This window comes from Triturus cristatus, chromosome 2_1, assembly GCF_964204655.1.
Source record: "Triturus cristatus chromosome 2_1, aTriCri1.1, whole genome shotgun sequence".
NCBI lineage: Eukaryota > Metazoa > Chordata > Amphibia > Caudata > Salamandridae > Triturus > Triturus cristatus.
The window spans coordinates 1,155,824,811-1,155,839,738 of NC_140581.1; the positions used below are offsets into that span (position 1 = coordinate 1,155,824,811).

The following is a 14,928-nucleotide window of genomic DNA, read 5'->3' on the forward strand; positions in this document are numbered from 1 at the left end:
TACGAGCAGTGTGCGACCAATTGGATTTGTGTTAATATTCAGGCTCCCTTGAGCCGGTGGGGCTGACGAGCTCATGGTTACGCACCTGAATGCCACGAGCGGTACTGGACCTGAGAACAATTTTTGGCAGCCTACGCAGCAACCCTACACACATGCCTATTCCCTGCTGACGAGAGGTAATAACCTCCAAACACGTGTCCAGGGATGGCCAGCGCGACTTTGATTTTGCTTAATACTCTGGCAGAGGCGCACCCGCTGATGCTGACTTCATGGACCACAATGCTTTGGGGTAACACGCTGGTAGGACGAGCAGTGTGCGACCAATTGGATTTGTGTTAATATTCAGGCTCCCTTGAGCCGGTGGGGCTGACGAGCTCATGGTTACGCACCTGAGTGCCACGAGCGGTACAGGACCTGGGAACAATTTTTGGCAGCCTACGCAGCAACCCTACACACATGCCTATTCCCTGCTGACGAGAGGTAATAACCTCGAAACACGTGTCCAGGGATGGCCAACGCGACTTTGATTTTGCTTAATACTCTGGCAGAGGCGCACCCGCTGATGCTGACTTCATGGACCACAATGCTTTGGGGTAACACGCTGGTAGGACGAGCAGTGTGCGACCAATTGGATTTGTATTGTATGTTAGTCTTTATACTTTTGCAGCAGTTAGCGGGGGCTCAGATATGGTGGGGAGGAAAGAAGCTCCTACCCAACACCACAAACTATGATTGGGGCTGCTCTCAGAATCCTGACATGGAATGTCAAAGGATTAGGGACATACACCAAGAGGTACAGGGTACTCACCTTCCTAAAACAACACAAAATCACAATAGCCTGATTACAGGAAGCACATCTCGATAATGCAGGTGCCACACATCTAGCCAAAAGTGGTGAGGACAAGTGTTTCACTCCTCCTACTCAACTTATGCCAGGGATACACTAATCTGAGCGGCGCCTGGGGCACCATTTTCCCTCACGTATATGGAGGCTGATTTGGGTGGCGGTTTTGTCCTGATACAGGGGATGATTGGGCAGACGTGACTTGACCATACTGAACACCAAGCCCCAAAATAAGATGACTCCACTTTTTCTCACAAGATTCAGAAACTGTTTATACGTGATGTTGACTTGCCCCTGATATGGCTAGGCAACTTCAACTGCATATTGGACTCCATCCAGAACAGGGCAACACCCCCCCCCCCCAGGGCGGGTGCCAAACTGTTAATGATGGCTGCACTTAGTGGGGTAATGCAAACCCTGGGGGTAGACAATATCTGGCAACTGAGCCACTCTGCGCAGCAGGTATACACTTGCTACGCCACCACACATAACACATACAGTAGACTGGTTAGGATACTGGTGGCAGGATTTGCTTGCATGGAAGATATTGAGGTAACACACATAGTGTGTTTCCTTTTGGATTATTCCCTGGTCAGTTCTGCCTTGCAGTGGGGTGAACCCACACAAGCAGCTAGGTCCAGAAGGATGCCGTTTGAAAGTCAAATGGACTCGGTGGGGAGGGAGGCAATATTGTAAGCACTGTGAGATTACATGGAGGATAACTGCGATATCACAACCAGAAGGGTTACTGAGTAGGAAGCCCTCAAAGCGATATTGAAGGGGACGTGTACAGGCTTAACCTGCGTAGTGCATACCCATCTCCAGGTGGAGCTAGCCAGGGCGGAAGCAGTGCTGGCCATGCTGAAACCTGGGAAGCAGTCGCACCCTGATGCACGCTGTAGGGAGATGGCAGTGTGTAGAAGAATGGCAGACATGTGGGACCACCTGGATAAATATGCACTTAAACAATATAGACAGAGACTACACAGAGAAGGAGACATATCAGGTAGGCTGCTCGCCTGGATCCTATGTAGGAAACACCCATCACCACTTGCAACACATCTGATGTTGACTGATGGTACCAGAGTCGCCACTATGGATGGAATAGTGGGCATAATTTGGTAGCATTTACAACACGCTTACACTGCAGACACTGGCATAACCCTGACTCAATATATACCATTCCTAGAGAGCCTGGATGACCCCTAACTCGCACCGATGGCAGCCAAGACCCTCTGATAGTGTTAGAGGAACTTCGTAATGCTCTGAGTATGCTCCCACGGGCAAAGGTGCTGGGAAGAGATTGCTTTTTGCCTGAGTTTTATTAGACATTCTCGGCCACGGTTACTCAGGGTCTTTTGGAGGTCCTTCTAGAGGATCGCAGCAGAGAAATGCTACTCTCATCCATGATGGAGTGAGAGATTTGTATGTTCTTTAATCCGGGCGGCAACAAGACCGAACCCTCTGCTTACCAGCCGCTCACCAAAATTAATGCGGACACGAAGATACCCTGCAAATTGCTCACCAACCCCACATGCCCCAACTGGTACAGGAAAACCAATGCAGGTTTATCCCTGACTGGGACACCAGTATGAACCTTAGACGTCCAGCCCACGTCCTCCATGAAGTGGAGTTATGCAATGAAGAGTTGGCTCTGGTCTCCATTGATCTAGAAAAAGCCTTCGACATGGTGGACTCGGGCTACCTACTCGAAGTGATGAGAGTCATGGAATTTGGTCCTTATATTCAATGTTGGGTCAGGCTGCTATACACTGATACTAGCGCTAGAGTACGCATGGATTGCAGCTGTGCGGATGCATGGAACGGGGGACACAGCAGAACCGCTCTCTTTCACTACTCCTATTCGTGCAAGAGATGGAACCGCTGGTGATATGGGCATGTCGGATGCTGAGGGACTGGGGCATACGCCTGGGAGATACATAGTATCACAGTACGTGGACGTTGCGCTCTTCTATCTTGCTTCCCCATGTGTAGCGCTGCTGATATTGTTGCAACTACTAGATGAGTTTGGAGACCTGTCCAGACTCCCAAATAAATCTCTGCTATTATCTCTGGAGGCCCTGGTCGGTATGCCAATAGCTTATCTCCCTAGCCTAGGACTGTGCTGGAAGTTGGCACAATCCGATATCTGGGGATTCCGGTGGCACATACCGAGATGCAGCAACTACACCTTAATATTCACAGGGTGCTAAATGCCATAGAGAGTAAGTGACTTTCTGGAACACATTGCTCCTTTTTACTGATGGGCAGACTAGCTATTGCCAAAATGGTGTTATTGCCGAGATGTGTGTATATACTACAGAACTCACTCTGTCCCATACCCACGAAGGTATTTAAGTAATTAAAACCCATCTGTATTTCATTTTTAAGGGTGGGTTGCCGCAGTAGGGTGGCGTTGACCACACTCGCCCAACGGTACGACGACGGGGGCCTGGAGGTGCAGAGACATGATCTGTACTACTATACATCACATCTACAACACCCGGCCGGTGGCTCGATGAGGGTGACAGTATCCAAAGGGTTTATGGCCCCAGATCAACTAACCAAAGCACTAATGGAAGGAGCAGGAGTTGCGAGGGACATGCCATACGTTGTTCGCCAATATGGCAAAGCTTTGTTAAAGCGGTCATGGAGCAGGCTCAATACCCCTGAGAACGTCTGGCTGGGCAACCTTCTGGTGAGGCAAACAATGGATAATATGTCCTTTCAACCTTGGAAAGATGGTGGTTTTGCCCTTCGGGGAGACTTATATCCCGGTGAGATTTTTATTTCCTTCAAACAAGCCTGCGAGGACTTCGCACTCGGGCCCGGGCACTTCTTACATTATGCTGGAATAGCTGAGTTGGCTCAACTGACCTGGTCCACATACCGGCTGCACCTCAATCCACTCATACTTGGTCACATTGCTGTCTGGTGGTGCAGGATGGCACTTGATTACACTACTATATAAGGCGATGAGCGTGGATGCAGTGGGTCCCAACTTTAGGCCCACGCACCATGGGATGCTGACTTAGACACCCCATTGGATGACACGGTATGGACTGAAATCTGCTAACTAAATCATTCAGTATCTTTTAATGCCCACTGTTAGCTGGTACACTACAATTTCCTACACAGGACCTATCTAACCACTAAGGGCCTTCACTGAATATCTCCTACCTGACAGGACAGTTGACCGCGTTGTAAAACCGGTGGGGTGGACTTCCTGCACCTGACATGGCAGTGCAGGACTACTGGGCTCAGGTGGTGATGAATCTATAGAGGACCAATCACCTACAAATTGAATGCACACCCCTGAATTGTCTACTGGGCTATGTAAAGGAGACAAAGGGCTGTAAGATGGCCTATACATTTATGCAGCTAGTGCTGGTATTGGACAGACGTAGTGTAGCTATCATCTGGATGGGACAGCGTACACCCGCAGGTGAACATTGGTATACAGATGTATAGGAGTGGTCTCTAGCAGAGGAGATGCACATGAAGATGAGTAGGCATGATGAAGAACTGGAAGAAGACCATCTAGGGTTGGAGGGACTTATGTGATACATTTCTAGATCCACATGCAGACACGGATTCCACAGACAGTGATGCCCCGGGTGAGAGCGTAAGTGATGAGTCGTCTCCAGGGAGTGATGGAACTTAGTCTTAGCAGTATTATGGTGATTTGTTCACCAGCTTGGAGTGCTGGAATTTACCATTGGGTGCCAGAGATAAGACGCAGTGTGTTTTATGGTTGAATGACTGCCTTCTCCAGCGCGATCTGCCATGTATTGTGTACAGTGACCCACAAACAGCCGTATTCTGTTCTTTAAAACTGAAAAATGAAGGTTTAAAAAAGAAAACCTGCAACTCCATCACGCTCTGAAACGCGCATCGGAAAAGGTGTCTGAAAAAAAGAATAAATCATTTGTTTACTTTAATATTAGTATACGAGGAAACAACATAATGCTCATTATTTCCTATGGGATTTATATTTCAGCAAACAGAATATCCGTCACCATTGTGACCGAGTAACCTGTGTGACGAGTTCTAAATCAGGTACAGAGTTTCTCCGTCTGGAGATGGTGGATGGAATTTCGATGGTTACAGGACACTCAAGTAGCTCACCAAAATAGATTTGACGCTCTCTAAATCAGGGTTGGTGAACCCAATGGATAGTAAAATATATTTGGGTTTTCTGTATTACTTACAAATATGTGAATAATATCTGCACTTGAATACATTTTCCTCATATGCATTTTGGGTATCCTAAAAATCTGACTGGATTTTATTTATTGGTGGTTCAACAAGCCCATCACTACTCTCAATCCGATCTCTGTGAATCCCATTGGTTCACATACAGACTGAACCTCTGCCTTGTACTGATATGTAGTGCGAGATTAGGAAAAACTACACAGTTCTTTCAAGTGTATAGCGGGGGAGGGTTTCTGGGAAAAAGAGCCTATGCCTTAAATACATATAATTGTGTAACATTGCACAAAATATTGGTAATCGATGGTGGCATGGGAGAGTATTTTCTGTAAAAAGGATTTCATTAGAGCTACCCGTGTATCGAAAGTTTTCAGTAAAATCTTCTCCAGTTATGGAGCATGGGACTAAAAAGTGTTGAAAGGGTGTGAAATATTTGTCTTTATCATGGTACTGTATAAGCAAATATTACAAATTTGATGAATATTTATGAAATTATGTTCAATGTTAATGGTCTCAACTCACAAGAGTAAGGGCCGCACTTACAAGTAGCGGACATTGAACCAGAGTTGCATTCCTTCCAGCTAGCAACTCTTGGATAGAAAGCAGAAGCACTTGACCTCTATCCCAGTGAGAGGATTGAACCTGTAGATAGAACCTTCAACTAGGTGGACAATAGGTTGCATAAAATACCTGTGGATATGGGTTGACATGCCACGTACTATGGTGTCTTAGGAATTGAATTCTTGTAATTCAGTATAAAATAACAAATAACTTTCAAATACATTTGAGATTCTCCACATGAGTGAGGGAAAAGAATATAAATCCATGCAGGTGATCGGTTAAATAAATACTGATGATGCTTTGAAATATTTTCACAATTTTGGAGTAACTTATATTGCTCTCAATCAGTTACTTATTCCTGCATAGCAAGAGTCAGTCAATCACACGTATCAATAGACAATGTTCTTGAAATATTTATTATCTCAAGTTGAAAATTCATCAAAGCACAGTTCTTATGGGCATCTCCATGTTATTTTAGATACAGCATATCTATCAGTCTGGTCAGATGTAACATATCTATTAATCTGATTAATTAACATTTTTGTGCTGAAACCAAGATGTAAGGCACATTCTTCTGGGCAAAATGTAAAACAGGGGAGAAAAACATTCCTCTAGCTGGAAGATATAGAGATTAAGATATAATATCAATATAATTTCATTGTTCATAACTTTTTGTGTGACATATAATATTTCATGCACTTATATTTCTTTCTAGTCTGACAGTTGCATTGGTCATTGTGCTTGTGATAATACAGACTACAATAGCCTCTGTCTTCTTCCTTCAACCAAAAATGTCACCTGAAGACAAGAAGAAACCATTAGCTCTGAACAACAGGTAAGTTCTTATGAATCTTTTTTTTTTTTTTACAAATGATGCCCGCCAGATTGCCTCAATCTCTCTGCCCACCCTTCTGGTACCAGAGATACAATGTATATCTGGGTGGCAGAAGACAGTATTAATCCATGACATGAAACGGGGTGAAAGGGGCACTCCGACCATGAAATCAGAGATCTGACATACTGCCAGAGCTAAGCAAAACCAAAGGGGATGATGGATGGAGTGTTGAACTTTGCAAGCACTCACCCCCAGTCAACTGATCTGGGTTTAATCAATCAACATTCTTTAGCTCACTCCTCCACCCCAGTTCAGACATGGCCATTTGCAAATCAGTCTGACCCTGTGCCTCATGGGAACAGTCCAGCCCGAACTGCCAAGCCATGTCTTCCCTGGACCGCAAACAAGCATCCTGGGACCGGTGGCTGGCTAATCAGCCGTCATCAGCCAGGCTAGCTTGAATCCAGTGGTAAAGTGAGCAAGGGACCCACGTATGGGCATACCCTGCCAACTTAGAGCGAACAAAGCAAAACCAAAGGGGATGATAGACGGAGTGTTGAACATTGCAAGCACTCACCCCCAGTCAACTGATCTGGGTTTAATCTGTTTAATTGTTCTGCATTCTGTTCATCAACTGGTGTTTTTGCATTTGTCACCCTGAGTGGAACGGGTATGCCCAGACATGGGTCCCGTGCTCTTCATGCCACTGGAATCAAGCTATCCTGGCTGAAGAGGGGTGAAACCCCGAAACCGGTCCTAAAATGCTTGTTTCCAGTCCAGGGAGGACCTGGCTTGGCAGTTCGGACTGGACTGTTCCCATGAGGCACAGGGTCAAGACTGATTTGCATATTGCTGGGTTCAAACTGGAATGGCATGGTGAGCACAAAAACAATGGATTTAGGCCCAGATCTCTGTACTGGGGTGAATGTATGACATTGTTCTGCATTCTGACCATCAACTGTTGTTTTTGCATACTTCCAGAGCTGGCAACTTTGAAACTGAGGAACCAGGTTTGAGTCTTGGTGTTGGCGCAACAATCTGTGATTCTGCACAAATCACTTGATTTCCCTGTGCCTAAAAAAAATTAATGTGGCCTTGTTTGATGTAACTGGTGATCATGTAAACAACTGCAATACCTTTCGGATCGAGTTTGCTCCATATAAAAATGCATGTTGATCCATAGGAAATTTAGACACGGCTACAGCCCGAACTGCTGAACGGAATTACACCAAATTTGGCAAAAATGTAGCTCTTGGTCCAGAAAGCAACCATTTTTTTAAATGGTGTAAATCCGTTCAGTAGTTGCTGAGAAATTAAAAAAATAAAAATGTATATATTTGAGCACTGAGGAGGATTCGCAAACCCACCCAAGCACGAGCTGACTTCTGATTGGCGGCCAACACTCTAAAGCAGAATGTGCTGGCAGCCATCTTGTGACTCTGTAACCGAGTCACTAGAAAAAGGGGGAAAAAGCGCAAAATGAAGAAAAGGGGGATGGGTAGAAACACCCTGACCCCCTAGGCCTGCTCAGGTGGTCCCACAAGGACCCCCAGGGCCACAAAAAGCATGTTTCCCCAAAAAATCGTTCGAATTTGTGCTGGGTGCCTGCGGTTTGTTTTCCTTAAGCCCCCCGGTGGGCCAGGTGCCGGGGGTAATGTATAATTATATAGTGTGGGCCCGCAGGGGCCACCACAGCCCAGGGGACCGCCATCTCCCAGGGCTTTTCATTTAATATGCATGGGGGGCTCCTTCCTCCCCCCACGCTGCCCCGGGGACTGCCACCTCCCCGGGGTGACTCCTAAAATCAATGTGTGGGGGGGCTCAAGCCCCCCCACACTGCCCCGGGGACCACCACCCCACAGGCTTTATACAGTTGGGAGAGGAGCTGCCTGGAGCCCTAGATGGCCTTGGGCACCGCCACCTCCCAGGGCCAGCTCCTGCAATGTCCCAGGGTGCCCAGCCTCAGGACATTGCTGTTTGCTATGGCAGGGTGGGAGCACAGCTCCCACCCTGCCATACTGCCATAGGAAACCTGCTCTCGCTTCAACAAAGCAAAGCAGAAATGCTTTTAGGCAAGGGGAGCTGCATGTCAGCAGCTCCCCATGTCCAAAAGCAATGCCGGGCTCCCGCAGGAGGCGTGGAGCCGGCAGGGACCGTGGGGGATTGGGGCTCCCCCCACGGTCCCGAACTTGAGGGCCGGCCCTGGGGAATGGGGTTCCCGGTGCCATAATTGGCCTTAGGGGCGGGACCACGTGGCACCCCCCTCCATATTTTTTGTTTGGAGTCCCGGGGGAAAATACCGAAAAATGGAGTCGCGACTCCGATGCGGCTTTCAGTGCGGCCCCCCATATAACATCACGTTGGATTAGCAAATTCACCTTAAATAAATATTTTAGTAGTATATAATTTAGAAGGTTGTGTTGTATTTGTGTGAAGTTGTTTTAATGAGGCTCTGTGATTGAAGTTAATGACAAGATTAGAATTGTAAGATTTGATAAAAATATATAAAATTAAAAAATAATATTTAAACTTGAAAAGTCTATTGTGTTGTAGTACATTGAATTCATGCTTTTTCAGATTTGCGTCGGGTGCGCGAATCCGCAAAAAAATAAATGTATGTGAAAAATATATATACATTCACTACTATTTTATAGGGTGGCTCTAAAAAGAGCCCTTGTGTTCATTATGAGTTTGTTGTAGCTACATGTAAGTGCTGATGAGAAAGACTCTGTATCCTTAATCTGTGAGGTGTACTTCATCACTTCTGTAGATGTCATCCATGTCAAAACATATATTGTTACTGTAGATGGACCACATTCTATGATGTCTTAGGTATGCAAAAACAGCTTTATTTACATTTTTCCTAGCTTTTTCAATCTGTGGACAGAATTGATTTGACCACTTCCATTTCTGTCTTTGGCATATATTAGAGTAAACAAAAACAGTTTGAGGTAAAAGCAACATCAATTGGGCAAAGATTTCCTTCATGAGCATTTCCAGACCTACCCCAGTCAATATGCCTAGGTCATTGGCACCACAGTGCACAATCATGAGGTCAGGGGGTTGGACATGCAAAAAGGTTTTATCCAAAGGCATCAATTGGTGCCACTTTAATCCTCTCTGTGCAATCCATTTAATATCCACATTTTGCTAAACTAAGTCTTTGTCTTTGTCAATACCTCTGCATTCAGCATACGTTTAGCACCAGAAAACATAGCTGTGTCCAACAATCCACACTGTAAGCATCTTGAAGTGATGTCTGGAAGGAGTGAAAAGATGTCTGTAGCTGATGTAGTCAGTTGGTAGAATGAGAGGTATCTAAAATGCTGGACAAGATGTTGTTTTTAAAAAAAGGAGATAATTGATTGGCTGTTTATGAACACTACACTCAAAAATAGGGTGCATGTTACTTTCTTTAAAAAGCACTTTTCTTATTGGATAGTAAAACATATTTTACAGTAGATAGGATAAGGTCATATTTTGCAAGTGTCAACAACACCTGCTGTTTGCATTTGTAAGCTAGTATGCTGAACTTGAAGATATTGTGAACTTGTGACCTGACAGTTCACTTCAATGTTCCATGAACTGTTGCTATGGAAACTGGCATTAGGCAGAAGGGGGGAAGGGTTGAATGTTATCTGAGGTTTTAAAATGTGGTATTGTAATTTATATAGAAGTTTAATGTTATTAAAGTAAGATTTCCCAAGTCAGTACTATCTTTAGAAGTGGTGTGTTATTAAAAAATAGTGGTATTTTTATTTTTAATATATTTTTGAACTCCCGTATGGATTTGCTGTTCCACCGCCATGGTGCACGGTGGCATTGCGACTCCCAAAACATTCCAGAATCAGTTTGGGAACTTTTAGAAGTCAGTTGGTAAGGATTAATATGTGTAACCAATAGAAATGTGTTTTACAATTTGAAAGTATGTAGAAAGCAATGTGATTTGTTACTTACATGTATTTGTGTGGAGAAAGAGAGGAAAAGTTTACCATTACTGGTTTTACCTTATTGAGAGAGGTGCATTACATTGATTGTGTGCATAAGATTTTTTTTTGTGACTTTCTGATATTTGATATTCTACAAATCAATTTGGAAGGTGAGTTATATATTTCTGAGGTGTATTATGTATTAGTTTTATTTTTAAACTTTAAAGATTATTGATGAACTGTGATGTTTGAAATATATTTTTAAATGTAGAGATGTGTATTGTAGTTTGTTTTATTGTAGTTAAATGTCTGAAATAGATTTTATATAGTAATATGTGTATATTGGAAGATGGATTAGTGATAATGGTAGTTTGTTTTAGTGTATGGATATGTACATTTGTAGTATACCGCATAATTTTAGGTGTTGCTTTAAAATTGGAGGTGGAGTCTGTCAAGTTTTAAGGTGTGTATGGACTTCTGTCTCAAGTATGTCTCTACCTGTATATGTATTTTCATATGTCTTATACATTTGAAGGTGCATGATGTATAACAACAAGGTGTTTATGTGGTAGGCTCAAGACTTTGAGTAGTAGTGGAATGGTGAAGATGCAGCGTAATAGTGTGCTTTAAACATTTTTGAGATTAGGTATTAGTGACTATGCTATTTTTTATAAGTCTCTAGAGAGGTACAGTTGAAATATGCCACATAAGTTTTGGTGTTTGCTTTAAATTTGAAGTTTGTTCTATGAATGTTTGAGCTGTGCATAGGGTTGTGGTAGAGATATATGCATGCATGCTTTCAGGATGTTGCACTTTTTTCAGTCATTCAGGCACTATCATAGTACTACTCCAATGTCTCAGGCAGTAGCCATTCACTTATAAAATCACCAGGCAGTTTCTATGCACTCTTGTAATCCCCCTGATATTGTCACTCAATTTATTCAAATACACAGGCATTATGTATGTACTGCTTAATCCCCACGACTTTATGTTTGCACTCATGTAATCACCAATGCATAAGCTATACAATGATTCAATCACCAAGTCACTACCTTTGCACTCTTCCAATTACTCAGGCACTACTGCAGTACTACTTCAATCACCCAGGCACTACACATACAGTTATAAAATGACTTCCTATGTACTCCTGTAATCTCCCAGATATTATCTCTGCATTCATGGAATCATCAGGTATTACATATGTACTTCTTTAATCCCCCAGACATAACTTCTGCAATCATGCGATCACCAATACTTTAGCTATACACTGGTTGAATCACCCAGGCAATACCTTTGTACTCCTCCAATTACCTTTTCACGATCTATGCACTCCCCCAATCACTTAGCCAGTGCCAATGCACTTATAAAATCACGCGAGCAGTACCTCTACACTCTTACAATCATTGAGGCACTACAACAGAATTACTCCTATCACCCAGGCAGTGCCAATGCGCTTCTAAAATAACCCAGGCCATTTCTATGTACTCCTATATTCTCCAGATTTTACCTCTGAACTCATGCAATCACCAATGCATTAGCTACACTTTGGTTCAATCACCCATGCAATACCCTTGCACTCCTCCAATTACTTTTTCACAATCTATGCACTCGGCCTATCACTTAGGCAGTGCCCCTGCACTTATAAAATCACCCCAGCACAACTTTTACAGTCCTCCATTTACTGAGGCAGTACCGCAATAGTTCTGTAATCAGCTAGGCAGTATCGATGGATTTATAATATCACCCAGGTACTTCCTATGTACTCTTATAATGTCCTAGGTATTATCTCTTAAATCGGGAATCACACATAGATTACCTATGCACTCCTGCAATCCCTTAGACATTATCTTTGCACTCATGCAATCACCAGTACATTAGCTATACAGGGGTTCAATCACCCAGGCACTACTCTTACATTCCTGCTATTAGCTTCTCAGATTCTATGCACTCGTCCAAACATTTAGCCAGTACCCATGCACTTATAAAACACCCAGGTATATTTTCCTTCCTCCAATCACTCAGTACTCCAGTAATAACCAAAGCAGTACTCATGCACTTATAAAATCAACTACTCACTTGGTATGTACTCCAGTAATCCTGTAGATATTACCCCTGTAGTCATGGACTCACCCAGGCACTAGTTATGTAACACTGTGCAGTCACAGAAACATGCAGAGTCTACGTATGCACTTATGTAATAACCCAGGCACTAGCTTTGCAGTCGTACAATCACCCAGGCCTTACTGTTGCACTTATGTATTCACCTAGGCACTACTCCATGACTTATCTATGCTTTCAAGTGTTATTCAAACACTTATCCATGCCCTCAACTTGTATGTGTCACTTATGCACTTACTCAGTCACTATCCATCTTCTTCTGCAATTACCCAGTGACTTCGGTTGCACTCATACAATCACCCAAGCACTACCTATGGAGTTGTGCAATCAATGAGGCAGATCTATTGCATATTTTAGTTGTAGGTTTCACTATATTCCAGAAAGATTATTTATATATTTCTTTTAGATATGATGATTTGAAAAGGTAGAGACATATGTATGATTGCTTTTAACATTATATAGAGACTTATGGTTGACTTATGTAATAGTCTGCTGCTTTATATTTGGCAAGGAGCAACACTCATGCAGTTATAAAAAAAAAACGAAGTACTACTCATGCAGTCTTCAAATGATGCAGACACTACATATGCACTGCTGTAATAACTTAAACATTACTGCTGCACTCATGCAATTACTAAGGTATTACCCATGCACTCTGCGAATCATGCACTTATATGATCAGCCAGGCACTACTGTTGCAGTCCTTCTATCACGGACGCACTACTCTTGTACTTATGTAATCACTAAGCCAGTAGTCATGCTGTTACAAAATCACCCAGGCACTACCTTTGAACTTATCTATTCACTCCGGCACTACTTTAGTAGTCCTGCAATTATCTAAGAAGTACTCATGCACTTATAAAATCACATAGTCACTTTGTATGTAGTCATGAAAATCCCTTGATATTACCGCTGTAGTCATGTAATCACCCAGGCTTTACCTGTGTACTTCTTTAATCCCTCAGACGTTACCCCTGTACTCATGTAATCACCAATGGATTAGCTATACAGCGCTTGAATCACCCTTGCAGTGTCCTTCTAGGGTTTAAATCATGGATGCACTTCTGTTGTACTTATGTAATCACTCAGCCGGTACTCATGCACCTATAAAATCACCCAGCCACTACATATGTACATATAAAATCTTCTAGACTCTATCCTTGCACTCCTCTAATTACCCAGGCACTACCTGTGCAGTGGAGTGCTTGCAATATACCATATTCTTTTAGATCTGTGTTTGAAATGAAAAGTGCAGCTTTTTAAGTGTGATGGTGTGCATTATCTTGTGACTGAGGTATGTTTGTATTTGCAGATGTATTTCTATATGCGTTATGTATGGAAAGATAAAATACAGGTATATATCTATTTCCATGTTTCTTTTACATATGATGGTACTAGGGAAAGGTAGAGACTCATGCATCCATGCTGGGTTGACTTACAATAGAGATATGTGAAGGGATGTTGCTTTGTATTTTGGTAGGCTGCACATCTGAGTAGTAGTAGATTAGTAGTAGGATGTTTATGTAGCAGGAGCAGTAAAGTGATGTTTAATATATGTTGGGTGAGGAATTACTGATTATGATGGCTTAAAACTAAATATGTAAAACGCTATTTGATGAATGCCAGATAAATCTAGGTGTCTCTTCCAAATCTAAAGAGTAGTGTGTCATTTTTTATGGTCTGCATGGTAGTGTGATTGATGAATTTCCTAGTTGCATATGTATTCTCATATGTATTATGCATCTCAAGATCCTATATGTATAAAAGAGAGATATATTTTTTTAAGTATGTTTCTATTAAAAATGATAGTACTAGTAAAAGGTAGAGACACATGCATACATGCCTTTATGAATATGGTAAGATTTATAAGAGAGATATGCGTTGGTTTGATGTTTTCTACTTGGGTAGACACGATACCCTGAGCAGTTAGAGAATGGTGAACCTGTACTAGAAAAGTGTACACCATGTTATAAACCACACTTTTGTGTTGCTATTTGATTATTCTTTGACTACTTAGGATGTTGGGTGTAGGCAAATATAAAGCAGCAACATGAAGAGATGTCTCAGCTGTAAGTCTGCAATGACCCAGGGACTATCTATGCGCTAATCCATGCACTAAGCCACTATATGTACAGTTCTTCAATCAGTCAGGCACTACTCCGCCACTTATGCAATCAGTCAGGCACTATCTCTGCACTCATCCAATCACCCAGGCAGTACAGATGCAGTTATAAATTCACGGAGCCACTATTGATGCTTTAATAGATACAATCAGCCAGTTCCTCTGCAGTCATGTAATCAACCAAGGACTAGTTTTCCAATCGTCCAGGCACAACTTTTGCCCTCTTGCAATCATTTAGATACTACCTATGCATTGTTGCAATTAGTCAGGCAGTACCCATGCATTTCTTGATGAATGAAGGCACCAT

General features: G+C 42.9%; 1 protein-coding gene across 2 annotated transcripts in view; it reads left to right on the forward strand.

Annotated features, from left to right (window-relative positions):
* The window catches only part of LOC146866499 (stimulated by retinoic acid gene 6 protein-like), a 484,943-nt gene that overhangs the window by 390,778 nt on the left and 79,237 nt on the right, over positions 1–14,928 (forward strand). For both annotated transcript variants that reach the window (XM_085636593.1, XM_085636594.1), the window contains one exon: positions 6,333–6,452. In XM_085636593.1, coding sequence (XP_085492719.1) covers positions 6,333–6,452 — 120 coding nt within the window. The remainder of the gene's footprint in view (positions 1–6,332; positions 6,453–14,928) is intronic.